Below are 18,271 nucleotides of genomic sequence, written 5' to 3' on the forward strand. Positions count from 1 at the left end.
TTGCAGTCGCTTCGTTCGCACTTGGATATGTTTCGATATTTTAAGCATAAAAAGATTTTACCTCCCGCTCTGAGCGACCTTCACGTGACCTTGAGCCAAAATACAGAGCCGTTATCCGGGCACTCAAACGAGAACATCCGGGCAAGTTACGATAACAAAACGAGATCCACCGACCCTTTGTACCGGACCGCGCGACATAAGCCAGTCAATACCAAACAAGTTACAAAAAATACTGCTTCTGAGCTCTTCCTAATCTTTGTTCACGTCATTCAAGCCGTAAGTTCTTGTACACTGAAGTTTTGTCATTTCCTATAGCGACTTTCAAAAGGCAGATGCAGGACACCTTACGCTTAAATCCTGGGGAATGGAATGTGCTGCGGATCTACTGCGCTCGTCGAGCTGCTGTGTGGCGTGGCACCGGACACGTCTGATGCGCGGCTTTACCTCCATGGAGGAAGGAAAAGGCTAGACGCGAGCGTTACGTCACCTAACCATCCTTGGCAAGCGAACGCTCCGTGAAGCCAGCCCTATGCTCATTGGCGGCCCAACGCGTCACCTCTTACGTCGAGATCACGGAGCAAGAATCCTCTCGAAGACTCGGCCACGAGCTCCTGACGACTCATACGCCATCGGCTTGGACACAGTCCTGGCAGAGGCGAAGGCGGCTCGAAAGGCCGCGCTCCGGAACATCCTCCCAGAAAATCATACGCCTCTGCCGGGGAAGTTTACCCGTGCTGAAGCCATACGCCTGCGACGCATCGTCACGGAGACAGCGGTGACACCAGCGCGCCGCACCAGGATGCGCTTCCACACCTGGTAATCAACCACTTGCCATTCCTGTCCAGGGAACCAGCTGCTGGATCAGCGACATATACTCTGGGGCTGCTCGGTTCTTGCCAAGTACCGTGGAAGAGCGATAGCTGCCCTCTCTGAGGCCTCAGGATTGGGACGCCTGGCGCCTTCCCACTGGTGCCCCCGTGAGCAGGCGCCTGCTATTCCAGTCGTTACTCCGATTCCTACAAGATTCCAAAAAGGTCGATAATATCTGAACTGACCTCCCCCTTCGTCCCTTCCCCCGACCCCCTGATGGATCCACTTCCTGGGGGCGGAAAGTTTTTATGGTTATTTTAATAAACGTTTTAACAACTACCACTACTTCTAGCTGGGCAGCACGCCTGGTGTCCCTTGCATCTTTCGCTGCCTGTCGTGCCTCCTTCAGCCGGTTTTCTTCTAGCTGGGCGACGTGCATGTGGACCAGTGCACAGTATGACGTGGTGCGGTGTGGTTTGGTGGGGCATGCCTTTGCGAACATGCTCTAACCCGCTTTTAAGATTGCGGCTATCATCTCCAACCAATCTGCTTTGCCGGTTGCCATTTCATGCTTATATCTGCGCTGGATTACGGGAGAGCCAGCAGTTTCTTTTGACCGTAATTGTGCACACCTGTATTTTGTATGGGTTCAGTATTGAATGAAACAAGTTTTAGTCCTTGGAACCAAATACACTGGGGTATAGGCCTGCTAATGCGTCAAGATCATTTTTTTTATTTTTGTTGTTCTTTTCGGGTTTCTTATTAGCGACCCGTCCGGAGGAGCCTCACGGGCATGCTCACGCGCGCGAACGTTATTGGCGCGCAGCGAAGCCTGGACGGAACGCGTGGAGTGATAACCTTTCTTGACCGAACTTCTTGCGTAGCTTTCGCAGCGTTGACTGCTATGTATGGAACGGAGTACAGGAAAGAAGCGCGAGAAAACTCCCCTTACCAGCGGTACAGTGTTCCAGTGCTACGAGCGACCGCCGGTACCATCCCACGGTGGTACTGTTGGTACCGCTGATGAGAACGTGGTAGCGTTCTACCGGTAGGAACGCGCGGTTTTTGCCGCTGTAAACGCAACGTGTAATGCAAACGGTTAGGCAGTTGCAAGAAACCGCGGTTAGGTTCCATAAAAATGTTAAGTGCCATTATGAAAAAAGATGAAAAAAAAAGGAAGGATGCCTTGTATGATGTGCGGGGGAGGGGGGAGGGTAGAGAATACATGGGTTTACTGGTGTGTTGCGCTCTCCTCTTTATACGTACTTCATGACGGTGTTGAAGTCTCCTAAGAGTAGTCGGCGCTTCAACTCTTTGACCGTGCCGTTCAGGTGTATCCACACTGGCAGGAGCGGGATCACCCAGGTGTCGTTGACGCTCACGAAACTGGCGTTGAAGTACGTCTGTCGTACTGTCACCACACTTTTCTCCGTTTCGCCATTCGACAGCTGCACATGCGCCAGAAGAACGCAAGTGAAGGACGCCAACAAAGCTTATATTAATGAGTAATTGGTTATCGCCGATAGTTTTCCTAATTCTTCCATTGTCGGTAACTATCGTGCTGAGGGTAGCGTTTGGCGTCGGTATGCTTTTACGTCCCTGTCCGTCGTTATTATTATCGGCGTTCATCTGTTGTTTCGCCGGCAAGTGCGAACGAAAAAAAAAAAGTCTTGTCAGTGCACAGTGGCAGAGCAACCCCTTAATTGACGGTGCTTTGATTTCATTTACATTTTTTTTGGCGGCGTGATAAGGTAAAGTGAACATGAACTACATGTGGCGTCGCCTTTTATATTTTTCGTTTTCAAGAAAAGGCATCGTAATGCGCTATATTAATTCAGGAACTTGGTGATCAGTGGAAGTACAAGAGCTTAGCTTAAGTTGGCAAATTTCTTATCTGATAAATTCACATTCAAGTGCACATAAATTGTGCAGGATGTCGAACCCCGGGAGTCGTCCAAAGACGCCTTCGCTACCACTGTGCGTGTGAGTACAGTCAAACCTCAATGTAACGAACACGCATTTAACGAATTATTGAATATATCGAACTCTTCCGAAATATTTGTGTCAAACACATGTATTTTTACCTTCCTATAGCGAACGCGGTTTGGCATAAAACGGATATAACGAACTTCGCGACGCCAAGCCCTACCTCACTTTAATAGCAGGCGGCAGGCTTCCCTGCACTACAAGTGTGTTGTGCGGCGCAGCAAACGTTCAGGACTACCTCGCAGACGCTGACAGCGCCACAGATGCCACGTCGTCATCGAGAGTTGACAGCCAAAGAAATCGTCCGCATCTCACAACCGCTGACAGCGCCGCTTCAGCAGCGGCGGCAGCGGCGTGATCGAATGTTGCTTTTGCGTTTTAGTGTTAGCAGTGGCGTGGTTTTAGTGTTAACAGGGCGTGATACGGAATGCGATCGACACCAAGAAGCAGGCCGCGATAGCGCAGTTCTTTGTGCGTAAATAAATGAACGTGACCCAAGTAAGCATCGTTCGAGTTGCTGTGCCTTCTCTGATTGAATTTTGCTCCTCTTGCATGTATTTTTTACGAAATTTTATATTACGAATTATGGATATAGCGAACTAATTTCCGACTTTTTAACTGTTCGTTATAACGAGGTTTCACTGTATCAGCACAGGGCACCTTAAAGCGACAGACATTGTGGGCAATTGCGCGGGACACGAATACGTAGGACGTTATAAACGCAATCTTTATGAGCGGCAGGCCTAAAGGAAGCCACTGTCACATATGAGATTCGATAGGGACCCTATAATTTAGGTAAATGTCTGTTGTATACCGGCCGAGTTCTCTGCTCCGCAACTAAGGTAGCTGGTCAGAATGCGCAATACAAAACTGCGCAGTAAGTGCGACTCTTTAGTGCCACAAAATTAATACTAAATTTTTGTGCTTCGACTCTTCTACTGTTTATTGAAGCTTAACGTTTCTAGTTGTAAAAGCGTACGCTTTGCTTGGCTTCTAGTGTCTAGAATCTTGCTACTGATGCTCAATAAAACATCACTGGCAGCGAACGCTTAACAGTGATACCAGTTAAGTGTTCTAAAGCCGAATTATTGTTCTAAAGTAGTTAAGTGTTCTAAAGCGGGTAGGCGCATTTTGCACCAAGCGGTAATGTTGTAACAGTTCTTAGCCAGGGAAGATTGGTCGTCACTGAAACACAAAATGATAAAGAAATTACGTGTGCCGTTATCGTCTTCTCTCTAGGCGCGTCAATTGTACTGTATTCAAATGCCGTAACCGCACCACAGGTTTCTTTAGTCACAGTTTCGGCCGCTCTACAGCTCTTGTGAAGCTTCTAGCGCATAATAATTCCTCTAGACGCAAACGCAAGTGATCGAACTGACCGTTCTATTCCAGATCACTCGGAGCTAACAAATCTGGGATCAGTCCACAATCAGAGCGCCTTGTTTGTTCAGACAGGTTACTCTCGTTAACTACGTTTCTACGTGAAAAAAAAGATCTTTTGGATGACCTGACTTTACGTTACTTTACGGCGACAGTATAATCGATGATGAGCTGTTTCGCCAGATATTTTATTCTAACCGGAGTCATAACATGGTGCATAGGTGTCCCCTGATGTCTGCCATCAATATAAAGCACGTGTACGCACGAGTTATTGACGCCCCGTTACCTGCGCAATGAGCACCGGGTGACTAGGCTTGTTGGCCCAGGTGTCGAAATAGCTCTTTTGGTACGTGGACATGCTGGTCAGGATGTTGACGGCGCTGTCCGAGTTAGTCGTCGTGAACTTGTACTTGCTGATGAAGTTGCGAACCTGTGCATGGTCGCGAAAAAAAAAAGACTTTCACGCCAGAAGGCATGTGGAACAAACGAACAAGCATCATTGATAGCTGATTCATCCGACATTACGACTGAAGAGCACAGTACTGCCCCGATCATGTTGGGCGTTTCAAGAAGTTAACAGGCAATTTCTGCCGTCTTTCTATGAGAAATCTGTAAGTTGAAGAGATCGTTTTCTCGTCGACATTTCTATCAACGCGAGTTAGAGTACCGTTTAGGTACTCATGATTTTCTCGCAGCGCACAGTAAGATTGAGGTGCTCTGTGTAACAGTTCGCATTGTATGTCGGCGGCATGACATTTTTCGTGCTGCCAGCAGCTGACTGTTTTTCCCATCGTCCGTAATAAAGGTGGTCCAAGTTGTCTGTCATTCACTGGAAGGAACGGCAAACACTTCGAACAGTTTGAAAAGAAAAGCATGACTGAAATCATCAAGCGTTAAGAGGAGATTTCACGTCGAACACTATATATTATATACCTCCAAGGATATAAATGCATTTCCGTTGTGAACGTATTTTTGTATTTCCACAATATTTATACGATGAATGTCTAGTGACCTTCAACAGCAAGCACATTTATGTTATCGACTTTTCTTGCGCAATACTTCAAAAAAAATGCAGGGACCCTTCATGAACATTGAAGATTCAAATTAGAGTCTGCAGCTCCCTAGCAAAAAAGGATCACTGTTCCTTAAGTAGCATCTGTTAGAACGTCTGTAGTGCACAAAAATTATTAAATGCACAATAACGCAAGTATATATTGCCATTATCTTGTGAACAATGCTTGCATACCTTATTTATAGAGGTAAGCCTGACACCTGCAAGTAAGCAGTTGTTATCCTGACGATTTGTTCGGAGTGCTTATTACGTCTCGACAACTCGTCAACTCTAGTTCCTAAGCTGCAGTATGTGTCGTAATGTGTTCAGTTAGGAACGTAATTACTGCAATTATCGGGCTACCGTTCGGTTAGCCAAAAAGGAGAAAATGGCATAGGTATTGCCACATTCGTCAGGAAAGACACCTCGTTTCAGGAGCACGAAGTCAAAATTTGTAACTCGGATAAGAAATCCGGTCTCGAGGCACAGTTAATTGAAATCATCCCCCACGGAAAAACCCGACGTAACATTTTCATTCTTAACTTTATTATGTAACTGTCTTATGAAGCTGTTAGACTTTGATGCACGGCCCCCCTCCCCTTATGTAATGCCTTCGGGCCCTTAAGATTGAATAAATGAAATGAAATGAACTTTTACAGCTCGATAATTAACTTGTATTAGCTCGATCTCCTTGCACTTATAAGCATAATCTCCGCTCACTACTAAACAGTGTCGCAACCGCTGCGAAACCGCATCCCTCAATAATCGCAGGAGATTTCAACGCTCCCAACCCGGCTTGGGGTTATGTCACACGAACAAAGAAAGGGGCCAACCTAGTTGCAGCGAGCACAGACCTAAACCTAACGCTGGTCTCGGGCCCACGTTTCCCCGCGAGAGTGGGAAACTCGGTCGCCAGAGACAGGACGCCTGATCCCTGCTTCACTAGAAATGCGGTGTCCAAGTGGTGCAACTTACAGAAGAACTTGGGGAGCGACCACTACATAATAGAACTCAGGATGGATATAATAGCAGCTCCTCCCAAAACCTATAAATACACAGACTGGGACCACTTTAGGAAAATAAGAGGTGAAGATGAGGCAGTATACAACTTCAGTGAACTGCTTGCAGAGATCCAGATGGATGTCGAGAAGGCCACCAAGGAAATATTTTTTTTAGATGTCCCATGGATGCACGCAAGGTTAGCGCACCTCCTGGAAGCCAAGCGCTCTCTTCTCGATAGATGTAAAACACAAAGACTCAATCGCAGGCTACGAAAACAGATCGCGGAGCTCAATAAACACATTGAGGAGCATTGCTCCGAACTTAATAAACAGCAATGGAGAGACGCCTGCTCGGCAGCGGATGAAAAAATGCGCGAAGGAGGCAAATAGACCCTCTTCAAACATCTCTTAGACGATGGACAATTCAAATGTAATCAGAGACTAGTCACAGACCAATTAATTAATGAGAAAAAATGGAAGGCATCTCAGAAGCCTCCATATTTCCTAAACTAGCCAACAAATACCTTCCAATTGGTTAAAGTCCAGGTTCTGCTCCCCCCCCCCTCAGTATGAGGGCGCGCCTGCCCCAGAGCTGGACGTCCCCTTCTTGGAAGCTGATATCAGGGAAGTGCTGCACAATTTAAACGGGAGGTATGCCCCAGGCGCCGACGGATTTACGAACAGGCTCTTAAGAAATTTGGAGGACAATTCAATCTTTATTGAAGGAGATAAATGAGGTGTGGGAGGAAGGCGTTGTAACGGAGAGTTGGAAGAAGACCACAGGGGTCCTAATCCCCAAGCCAGGTAAATCACCCAGCTTGGAGAACCTCCGTCCTATCTCCCTTACTTCTTGCATTAGCAAAGTAGCGGAACATGCAGTGCATATCAGGATATCGAGACATATCGAGCGGAACGAACTGTTCCCGTATAATATGGTTGGTTTCAGGCCCTTGCTTCCAACGCAGGATGTCATGCTCCTGTTCAAAACACAGATAATCGACTCTCAGAGCAAAGATGTGAAAGGGGTCCTCGCACTGGATCTATCCAAGGTCTTCGATACAATTGCACATGACTATATCCTTCAGGAGATATCGGCCTTGAACTTAGGAGTTAAATTGTTCTCCTTCGTTGCATCCTTCCTTGAGAGCAGTACGGCGACCATAAAGTTGAGGTAATCAGTCGCGGAATATTTCACACTCGGAAGAAGGGGTACACCCCAAGGGGCAGTTATCTCACCCCTTCTGTTTAATATAGCAATGCGCATGTTGTCGGAAAGCCTTGCAAACAATTCCCTGCGTAGGTCATGCATTATATGCTGACGATATTACAATCTGGTGTCCTGGAGGATCGGAGCCAACGCTCGAACAAGCTCTACAGGAGGCTCTGGATGTTACAGTCTTTCTTGGAAGGTACGGGACTTGCACTCTCGCCTGGAGAGTCGGCGCTCCTGCTGTAAGACAGGCTAGACGAGGTGCTAGGCGACTCACCCCACTCGATCAGGTGCCCATTTACGTTCGTATCAGAGATGGGCGCACCATCCCGAGAATAGACTCTATCAAAATACTGAGGCTTTCAATAGACTCAAAGGGCTGCAACACCAAGACTATAGCGCATCTCACCAGGAAAACTGAGAACATTGTTAGATTAATTATGAGAGTTTCCAACAAGAAAGGCGGCATAGGCGAGGATATACTCCTTAGGGCTCAGCATGCTTTCCTCATGAGCCACGTCATTTACATAGTCGCGGCCCTCTATTAGACGAAAACGGAAATAGATAAATTAGACACCCTTATGTGCGAAAATGTCAAAAGGGTGATCGGCCTTCCAATTACGGCTAGCACAGAAAAACTCATGACGTTGGCAGTACATAACACCACTTCGGAGTTAATAGAAACACAAAGATCAGCACAAATTATTAGATTATCAAACTCCAAAGCAGGCAGAAGACTGCTGGATGCAGCAGGCCTCCGTCCTAGTTTCAATCAGGGAGATTCCACGCAACTTGATATTCAAACAAGGAACTCCTTTATTGTAGATCCTTTTTCAAGAAATGTCCACCCCTAACACAATAAAGGTCGAAGGTTAGCGAGGGCTAGAACTTTCTTAAAGAACACATCCGGAACGCAGACCTTTGTTGACGCGGCGCGACACGCCAGTGCCAACAAGTTCTCCATAGCCATAGTCAATGACAGGGGAGAACTCCTCTCGGCAGCCTCGCTGAAGACCTCCTCGGTCGATGTGGCGGAACAGGCTGCTATAGCTCTCGCATTACTGGACTCAAAACGCACTACGGTGTACACGAACTCCCGAGTAGCTGTTAGAGCATTCGAATCGGGATTGATAGCCAAAGACGCAGCCAGGATTCTGAACGGCAAACACCCCTCTAACATTGTTCACCACATAGTTTGGTTCCCAGCTCACATGGGACCAGACGTATTACCGGGTCACCTGAACCCCAATGAGATAGCCCACCACCGTGCGCGAGGTTTCATATGCCGCAACGGGATGGTGTCTCGGGTGAGTTCGGGAGAGCTCGTGCACAGTGACCCTCTAGTTACTTTTCATGAGATCACATCTCATTACAGAGGGAATAGGCAGAGCTTTCCTTTCCCCCATCATAAGCTCAACAGGCCACAGGTTAGCACGCTCCGCATGCTCCAGACGGGCTCCTACCCCTCTAGGGGCTTTCTGAGCATGCTCCACCCGGACATTGATCCACTCTGCCCAGGTTGTGGCACTGAATTTAGCGCATTAAGTCACGTGCTCTGGCAGTGCCCTGTGTTACAGGATTTCAACCGAGAAGAAACCTGGACGAAGGCCATCACAGACCCCAAACAAGACGCCCTGCTCCTGGCTGTCCAGAGGGCCCGTGAACGAGCAGAGAGGCAGGGCCTCTCTGTTCCGACATGGGACTAGCCAACGGCTGGGTAGGGACCTACCTAGCGGGTCCCCGCCTAGCTCCTCAGGACACCAATAAAGTCGTTTACTACTACTACTACTACTACTACTACTACTACTACTACTACTACTACTACTACTACTACTACTACTACTACTACTACTACTCTACTACTGAAATTTTGATAATTAGCCATTTATGCGTCTCGATTTCTCGTAGGAACATTGTCCGCCTCTTCTAGTAATCCAGCTCGAAGACTCGAATTGTGCAATCCGCCGCAGCCGATCTTTAATAATTCTGTTATTGTCTAAAAAAAATACGCGCACTATTATGCTTGGTCACTAGGACAAAACGCCGCAGTACTACCTTCATTATGTTGTTCGTTCTCGTCTAAATACTTGCGCACGAATAATCTCTCACTAAGGTCAGAGGCCCCAGTAGCGCTCCGGCGACTCGGAACCGCTCGCTGCCCACGCCACCGTGAAGTCCAAACCGGAGCACAGCCACCGTCCGACTCGATCGCTTGGGGGTCGCGATGCGGAAAATTGCAAACCCCGGAACCACTACTCTTCGAGGTTCTTCGTCATCTCTAGACATGCATGAATATTTCTCAAGGAGCGAAGATATAACTGCGATTATACTATGTGCCAAAGCCTGGGCGAGATTACTTCGAAGTGACATCTTTCTTTGAAGCGTCGCAGGTTTGCATAAACTGGCCCTCTTGCTCGCCGGCTATGCCATCGAGTGGATGGAGCTTTTCTTTTTCATGCGACATGTTTCGACAGTGGCTTCAGCATTATTGAGAGGAAGTTAATGGTAACGGAGAAATCGTTTGGCTTGGTATTCTCTGCGCCGAATTTTATTTATGGTTTTTGCAATTAAAACAAAAAAACGTAAATCTAGTGACTGTACTCCGTGCATAAAAGAAAGCCGTGATGCCGCGCAAACCCTCAACTGCCCGCGGCGGCTTTTTAATATTTTCGCGGGCTGTCTTTCGAGCACGATAAAAAGAGGTACACGGCAGCGGTAACGCGCATCACACAACTGCAAGCGATATATTCAAGTGACCTCTGCAAACCTTGCATCGGCCATTTGGCTGCAAAGCTAAAAGTTGAATATTTTCTTACAATTAATGGATACTAATCACCTTATTATTAAGCGCCACAGAACATACCGACAGCTTCTCCAAAATGTTGCTAAACACGCAGAGTCGGCTCCATCTCAACAGAGGAAGGCTCTGATCATTAAAAAAAAAAAAAACATGTATGTATGTATAATTTGTGTTAACTGAAAAAACGCGCTTTCTGTTTGTTTCATGTTCCCCGATCGAAAGCGCGCTGCCGTTTCCCGCTTCCTGGGACGGAGTGGCTGCTTAGTATACGTATGGGGGTGGGGGGGTATTCTTTGCTGCGGACACCGAAAATATCGCGCCTCAGGCGAACGCGAACAGTCCACCGTCAAAAGTTAGAAAGAAAAAAAATAAGTGGTTGTGTCTGCAGGATAGACAAAACCTAATACTGCTTTTAATATGTGATGTAGCGAAAACTGGATTATTGAGTCCGTTATGACACACAGTCAGCTTGAACCCGGCAGAGTTTTCAAAGTGCAACTCTGCTGTTGTGCATCGCTCGCGCTGCCGCCTTTCGCTCTCTGTGGTGTATACGTTGTGCTACGTTATGTCTAGCCGCACACCTTGTGGTTGAATGTTTTGCGCATTAGTTCATTCGACACCTGGCGCGAGTTGTCAGCAGCTCCGAGTGAGCTATGCCCGATTTATGCGCAGTGCAAGCGCTCCAAAACTCGCGTTCTTTTGCAAGAGCCGCGCTGGGGTCGCGCGTTCAGCTAACAAGCACTCCCCGCCGCCCGTCCCATTTGTCCATCACAGGGCCCCGCACGCTAACTAATAGCGGCCAACAAGAAGGAACATACACTGCACGTTATTCGGTGGTTAGACGCCACGACAAAAAAAAAAAAGAAATAAACAAACGGGGTAGAAGTTGGAGCACAGATGTTTCAATGATAGGCATAGGGTCTTAGATCCGTGCAGCTCGACGGCACAGGTAATTATTAAGGCGGTCTATAACAGTCGAGCAATATTTATTTTAGTCGGCACCACGCACCCTCGTTCTCTTTATAAGGCTGATGAAGTTCAAAGAAGGATAAAGACATGACAGTGGCTCATCTGCTGTGCGGACTGGGCAAACACCAAGCATGTCAGCTCCATGACGTTAGCATCTTCATTCACTGTCCCACCAGATGACACTCGCGTTGATGTGCATTAACTGGAGCGCGCAACTGCTCAAGCGGTCAATATAACCAAAATAGGTTTACAGCATAAGAAAAAAAAATAATCAAGACGTGACGTCGGAATCTTGCGGTGACCATAGATGCGCAATAATAGGCATAGGGGCTTTCGTGCAGAGAGAATGTGCCGCCTGAGATAGAGTGCTAGACTGAAATAGATCTAGAAAAGAAAAAACTTGATTAGCACAAACAAGCTAGGTGACTACGCATTTCTCGCTGCCCCGTTTCAAAATAGACGTCAATAATAATAATAATAATAATAATAATAATAATAATAATAATAATAATAATAATAATAATAATAATAATAATAATAATAATAATAATAATAATAATAATAATAATAATAATAATAATGAAGCTTCATTCGCAGCAACATAACTTCTAGTTTTTTTTCTCACAGCATCACCGCGTGCTCTAATTTTACTATTCATGACAACGCTGAGCTTTCCTCGTGATTTAGCGAGAGAATTGCTTTCCTCAAACTCCGTGGCTCTCCGCCGCCGGTCGTTGCGCATTACCTTTTCTCGGAAACTGTGCTTGCCGAGGAGGCAATCCTTGTAGAGCAGGAAAAGCAGGAACGCCCTTGAGATCATTGCCGGGTCCCTGCCTCCGGTGAAGTCGAACGTGTCCGGAGTGAGTCGGTTCAGCGCGCTGCGGGAACGGGCGGATCGGTTAGCCCGATGAATGGCTTGTTACTTTTACTTTAAAAAGTTAGTTGCTACCGCAGTGGTCGGAAGGGGGACATTCGCCGCCGATACAAAGGCACCAGTGTTTATAAAGGGTGTCTGACGTAACTTAAGCCAACCACCAAAAATATGCAAATGTCACGTAGCTGGACACAACCAAGGTAATGCTGTTTGCCGTCGCTTGGAGACGATCAGGTTATTTATTCCGCCCAATTAGATAAGTCTTAAATAATTAATCAACTTCCCAAATACTATAATTAGGTGAAAAGTGTCAATGAGAAAATTGTAGAGCAACACGAAAATATCTCGATACAGCTGCCTGTTGCTCGATAAGTGCTACATAAAAGTGTTTTTCCGAGCGGGAAAGAAGCCCGCAAATACACGCAAAGCGCCTCGAGTGGCCAATCGCGCGGACATTTTGCGTGTATATTTTTCATATTTGGCTCAAGCTACGTGGGACACCCTGTACAGAACGCGCACTCTCCCTCTACGAAGTAGTTGCGTTCGTTCGCCGAAAGGCAACTGCGATACATAATTACAGCGTTAAACTGCTGTGCGGAGCTGTTGGTGTGACGGCTCCATTTGCTGTGAAATCAACATAATCAAATTCACAATATGAATACCACTGCGCGCACACACCGTGAAACGTACCTGAGAGTGTACTGAATACTAATTGGTAATATTTCACCTTTCTCCCTGTGTTTTTACCTTTTCAAAAGCATTTTATCGGGGGCCTGATAGCATTCGTGGCGCACTGTTTGCTCATCTTTCCCGTACTTTTTTCCTTATTTTGTTCTTTCATTTCCTTCTCCGTCCATTTATTGTGTGTGGGTGTATATGCACCCTCTTGTACGTTACCCAGCTTTTTAACTTGCTGTTCTCCCCTTTGCTCTCTCTTTCTGCTATCTTTTTAACGTTTTTTGTCCTGGCGTGAAGGTGGTGCAGAAATGAACAGGAAATGTTGCTTTAGGAAAGTGCTATAGTAAGCACTTGTTTCAGGAGCAGCATTCAACTGATCGATGCTAATATGCACACGTCTGACGTACTCCGAGAAACTGAAGGCTCGGTGACGGTAGCTGACCAGCCAAGGCTTGTGACGCCTGAACGACTCGTGATCCTCCATAGAGTCATACGCTATCGCCGTGGACACGCCCTGCACGCAGATTGGGAGCAATATCAGCGAGATGCATCTACATAACTCGCATTCAGGATGTTCGCACATCGCTACGTAGGATCTTCGGTTGCGGACAGCCGGACAGCCGGGCTTCGTTTGGTGCAGTGCCGAGGAATATTTACATTTCATATCAGTTTCAATTCGCTCTCCTATCAACTTTATGTTCCCGCGATAAAAACATGAGAGGGAACGCCTGATTCCTTTTTTAAGCAACGATTGCTCATGACGTGGGATTTGGAATCAGACACGTGAATATCTAGCAAGATAGCTAGCTCTTCCGTTGAGCATTATTCCCACCGAACACTCATGTGCGAGACGTGTGTGTTTGAACACTCCGACCTCTTCAAATACATGTTGTTGTCGAATTTCATATATTGGCCAAGAGCGTACGGGAAGACTCTCTTAATTATCTCAGATGCAATCAATATGCGTTACGCATCAAGGGCGTGAATGCATAATTTCCTCGGTCTTTCACATCATTTATTCATGAAGCAGTTATCCGCTGCAAACGAAAAAAAAAATACGCAGTCAATATGCGTCTCTAATGATGAGTCAGAATGTGATAGCGCGATATAAATTTCTACAGAGGCAGGCGTGTAGTACGTACTGCAAAGAACCATACGTCATTGGCCCAGCGGGGTGTCACGGTGTGGCCGAAGGTGAAGCTGGCCAGAATTGTGGTGGCCTGGAACTGGAACCGAAGCCTCCACGCTTGTCTCTCGCGTCTCTCCAGCTGCTCGGTGTTGGCTTCGAAGCGCGACGAGTAGATAATGCCCCAGCAAATCATCGTCTTGTTGAAATCCGGCAGGTGGACCACGTGAATGCGCTTGGGTATAGTCAGGGAGGGGTAGATACCTGAATTCGAAGAATAAATACGTGCACAATAGGAAGACGGGCTCGGGAGCGCGATAGTGAAGGTGGTCGTCTCAAAGCTGCTGAGGTCTTGCTGTGCTTGCTAAAGATAATGTCAGCGCAAAGGGGGCTGTCCTCGCTGGTAAGAGGATGCCACTCGCCGTGGTGGCGGGGGTGCAGGTGTAAGTTTACACATTCGTTGTCCGCAATGCAGGGGGCGTGTTCCCCTGGAACACTATAGGCTCGAGTATGGCCTCACTCAGCATACTTAGCCTTAGTATCGCGGGTAGCGGGCACCACCACAGCACGTGATGAGTGTTCCCTGAATGTAGGCAGATGTAAGGTACATGGGACACGTTAAGTTTCTCTCGGTTGTACACATTCCTCTTTCCTTATGCACTATTTTTTATCCCACGTGCCTCGCAGCAAATTCCCCCCCCCCCCCCCACCTCAACTCTGCCTTTTTTTCTACAAATAAAAGGCAAGCAAGAAACGCCACCTCGTCGTTAACCGCGTCAACGGAACCAAAGCAACACCAAGGGTATTCGACCAATGCACACAGTGCATGTTGTTCGTCTGAGCCGCAACCATGCAAAACCGAAGCTTATGGCGAAGCTGGTGGTTCTCTCAGGATAGCTGTAATAGATACCGCGAGAGTACAGCTATACTTATTTGAATTTTATAGCATTCGCAAGATTCACCTTACATTTGCAAGGAGTGCGTCGATTTCACTCAGTCTGCGCGTCTGTTGTCACTCAACCGCCGTATTCAAGCACACAACTTAAGTTTAAACCCATGCTTGATTTAAATGACGCCCGTCGTGAACGCGTCGGAGGAAACGCCATGAGCGTCCTGGGCAGGTTCCCGCCAGACCTCACTCGGATCAAGTCAAGCATGGGCTTCAATTTAAGTTGCGTTCTCGAATATAGCGGTCACTCTGTCATTTGGAAGGGCAGAAGTAATTTAAAATTAAACGCTTGGATTTAAGGTTCCTAAACTACACAATAGCTGAGCAATAATAATTCATCCTTCCCACCGAGGATCCTTTAACACGCACCTAAACACAAGTACACGATCGCTTTCTTTGTATTTTGCCGTGACTGTCCAGCGGCTGAGACTTGTGGCGAACGTATGCAAAACTCAGAAGACAACGCGGCATGAGCAGCTATTCTCTGTGAAGCATATTCCAAAGGCTCTTGTCAAACTGAAGGCTTTGTCATACACCAATTTTCTTGGTTCTGCTCTGAAGCCTGCACGTTTATATAACTGAACATTAAAACACGCGGAAATGCACAAATTTCATAACAATGAAAACAAACGTTTTACATTGACTATATGCTCCATGTCTTATGCCAGCTCTAAACACTGGCACACTTACTTGCATTTTTTTTTTTTTTTGCAATGAACTGCAACCTGTTGGAGATCATGAATACTTGTTCTAACGTTCAGGACAGTGACAAACCAGATTTCCAAGACTTCCGGAGCGTAAGGGACTTCCTTCGTATAGCTCAGCTCTCTTTTGTGTGTCAGATGCTCTGACTTTCATACAAAAGCGAAGATTTGTTAAATATAAACCTATCACCATTTTCCAGGCCCCAGCGCTTTCTTTTCTTGATACCCGTTGCATAAGCCTAACAGACAGCCGTTTACCACATCTGCAGTTATGGAACTTCTTAAGCCTCACTTCGTCTTCCTAATATTAAGTAGGGTATTATGTACTCTTGATTCAAATGCAATCCATACTACTGTCTCTTTGTCCTTTACCGTAAGGCCTATCGTTTCTCTCTCTATCATTCCTTGAACGGTGGATTTTCCTCGGCATGATTTCTTTTCCTTTGATTAAGCCGCCCAAAGTCTACCTGTGGGTTAATATTCGGTAATAATAATAATAATAATAATAATAATAATAATAATAATAATAATAATAATAATAATAATAATAATAATAATAATAATAATAATAATAATAATAATAATAATAATAATAATAATAATAATAATAATAATAATAATAATAATAATAATAATAATAATAATAATAATCAGCATGGTTACGCCCACTGCAGGGCAAAGGCCTCTCTCATACTCCTCCAACTACCCCGGTCATGTCGTTAATAATATATCTGATTATATACATCTCTTTCCAATCAGTTCTGATTATTTGTGCGTGGTGTACTGCAACGCTAACAATCTAAGCAGTAGCGACGGAGCGAAACATGATAGTGGCCAAACGGGGGTGCCCATTATTCTAGTTGAAATTAAGATAAGAAAAAAGTGCTGTTCATCAGGCTGGCCGTTGCCACACGCGATGGAGTCCTACACCACGCCTGCAGCGTCACTACCCCCACTGCCGAGACGGCTGAAGAAGTGCCCATCGCCCTGGCCACTTTAGATCCCACCTGTCACACCATAGTGTGTGACTCTCGCTCAGCCTTTACTAACTTCACCAAAGGCCGTATTTCTCCCCAAACTCTTCGCATCCTCTGCCAGGCACCACACTCTAAAGACAGCATAATCTCCCTAACATGGATCCCGGCCCATGCGGGCCCTGTCCACCCACATCTCCCCAACCTCAACGAGGTCACCCACTCCATTGCGCGAGGCCTAGCCAACCGTGCCGGAGTCACTGGAGATGAGTTGGACACCAGGGACAATCTGAAAACTTATAACGATCTCGTTAAGGCCTTTTACCTCAGTCGCCGAACCTTCCCCCCGCCTCACCCAAAGTTCAGCCGGGTGCAGGCTACCACCCTGCGTCTACTACAAACAAACACGTACCCTTCACCCTCCCGCCTCCACCTTATATTTCCGGACGTCTACACTACCCCCAACTGGCGGTGCTGTGGAATTCACCCGGCTACGCTTCCGCATATGCTATGGGAGTGCCCAGCACAGTACACACAGACTAACACCACGACTCTCTCTTCGAGGTTGCATGAGGCTCTGGGGAGCTCCGCCCTCGACGACCAAACCTGGGCGACCCAGCACGCCCGCGAGGCGGCGGCGAGGCAAGCCCTCGACGTCCCTTCGTGGGAAGCTTAGGCCCGGCCATCAACAAAGTGCTGGTTCTACAATAAACGTTTATTCCTCCTCCTCCTCAGGCTAGAATGTGTAAGGCAGATAGTTGGATTTCGTTTAAAATTTCAGAATGAGTGCCAAGGGAAACGAAGCCCAGTGGAGTAGAGCATAGGATGCTGTCAGTTGACGCAAGACACGGGCAATTAGAGATGACTGGCAAGACTTCCGTCCTGCAGTGGACGTGGCATTGATAATGATGATAAGGTAACGACGATGACTGTTTAACAAGCGCCGAACGCGCCCCGGTACACAGTCGTCTATTCAATCGAGCGTGATACAAATGACGCCACTTCTCTTGGGAGTCGAACCCGCGATCAGCAACAGCACGCCGCAGGTCAGTGTGCCGTTACGGAGGCACAGTAAGTCGCAGTTTAAACCATTCCTCGGTCGAACAAGCGCTGGAAAAACGGCGGGGGCGCACACTCACGGGTCACCGCTGTCAGAGAGATCTCGAAAAGTTCCAGCGGTTCTTCCATCAAACGCAAGCGTTTCCCGGTGTTCCACATGACGACGACCGAGCCCAAAGCGCTGTTTTGGAGGTTGGTCTGAAACCAGCTGAGCCGGTCGCTCGTGATGGCGTCGATGGTGCGGAATCGCACGCGGAACAAGTCCCTTGGGCCGCCATTGTCTTCGATCATCTCGTCGTCCTTGTCTTCGATGGGACGCTGGCTGCTGCATATCACCATGCCACGCCGCACGACGCCGTCCAATCTGCGAGAGGTTATTACGTAGTTCCAAGAAGGCAGAACCAAAGGGGCTGAAACGGAAATCGTCCTATTTTCTTCAGCTTGAGGTAATTGTTGCTCAGTCGACATATTCACAGAACCAAATGTTTCTTATAGGATAAGTTTGTGAGTCAACGTAGCGTGATGGTCGATTACTGCAGACAAAACAACGAAGTCTTACCATTTTGTCGAAGAAATAGAGTCGTGTTCTGCAGGCAAAAAACTAATGATAATGTCCTTCGAGATCCGACGCGTTGACCCTATATAGCAATAGCAATCGGCTGCAGTGAACCACATGACGGTTACAATCAACTAATTAGAT

General features: G+C 47.0%; 2 protein-coding genes across 2 annotated transcripts in view; one reads left to right on the top strand and one right to left on the bottom strand.

Moving 5' to 3' along the window:
* LOC142592723 (uncharacterized) overlaps positions 1-18,271 on the top strand; it is a 325,325-nt gene that overhangs the window by 205,872 nt on the left and 101,182 nt on the right. The window lies entirely within an intron of this gene.
* LOC142558020 (aminopeptidase Q-like) overlaps positions 1-18,271 on the bottom strand; it is a 41,262-nt gene that overhangs the window by 14,041 nt on the left and 8,950 nt on the right. Inside the window, exons 5-10 of the mRNA XM_075670187.1 lie at positions 17,652-17,935; positions 13,902-14,149; positions 13,167-13,273; positions 11,953-12,085; positions 4,463-4,606; positions 2,077-2,258 (exon numbers count right to left, since the gene is read on the bottom strand). Coding sequence (XP_075526302.1) covers positions 2,077-2,258; positions 4,463-4,606; positions 11,953-12,085; positions 13,167-13,273; positions 13,902-14,149; positions 17,652-17,935 — 1,098 coding nt within the window. The remainder of the gene's footprint in view (positions 1-2,076; positions 2,259-4,462; positions 4,607-11,952; positions 12,086-13,166; positions 13,274-13,901; positions 14,150-17,651; positions 17,936-18,271) is intronic.

The sequence above is a fragment of the Dermacentor variabilis genome, chromosome 9 (assembly GCF_050947875.1).
Source record: "Dermacentor variabilis isolate Ectoservices chromosome 9, ASM5094787v1, whole genome shotgun sequence".
Taxonomy (NCBI): Eukaryota; Metazoa; Arthropoda; class Arachnida; order Ixodida; family Ixodidae; genus Dermacentor; species Dermacentor variabilis.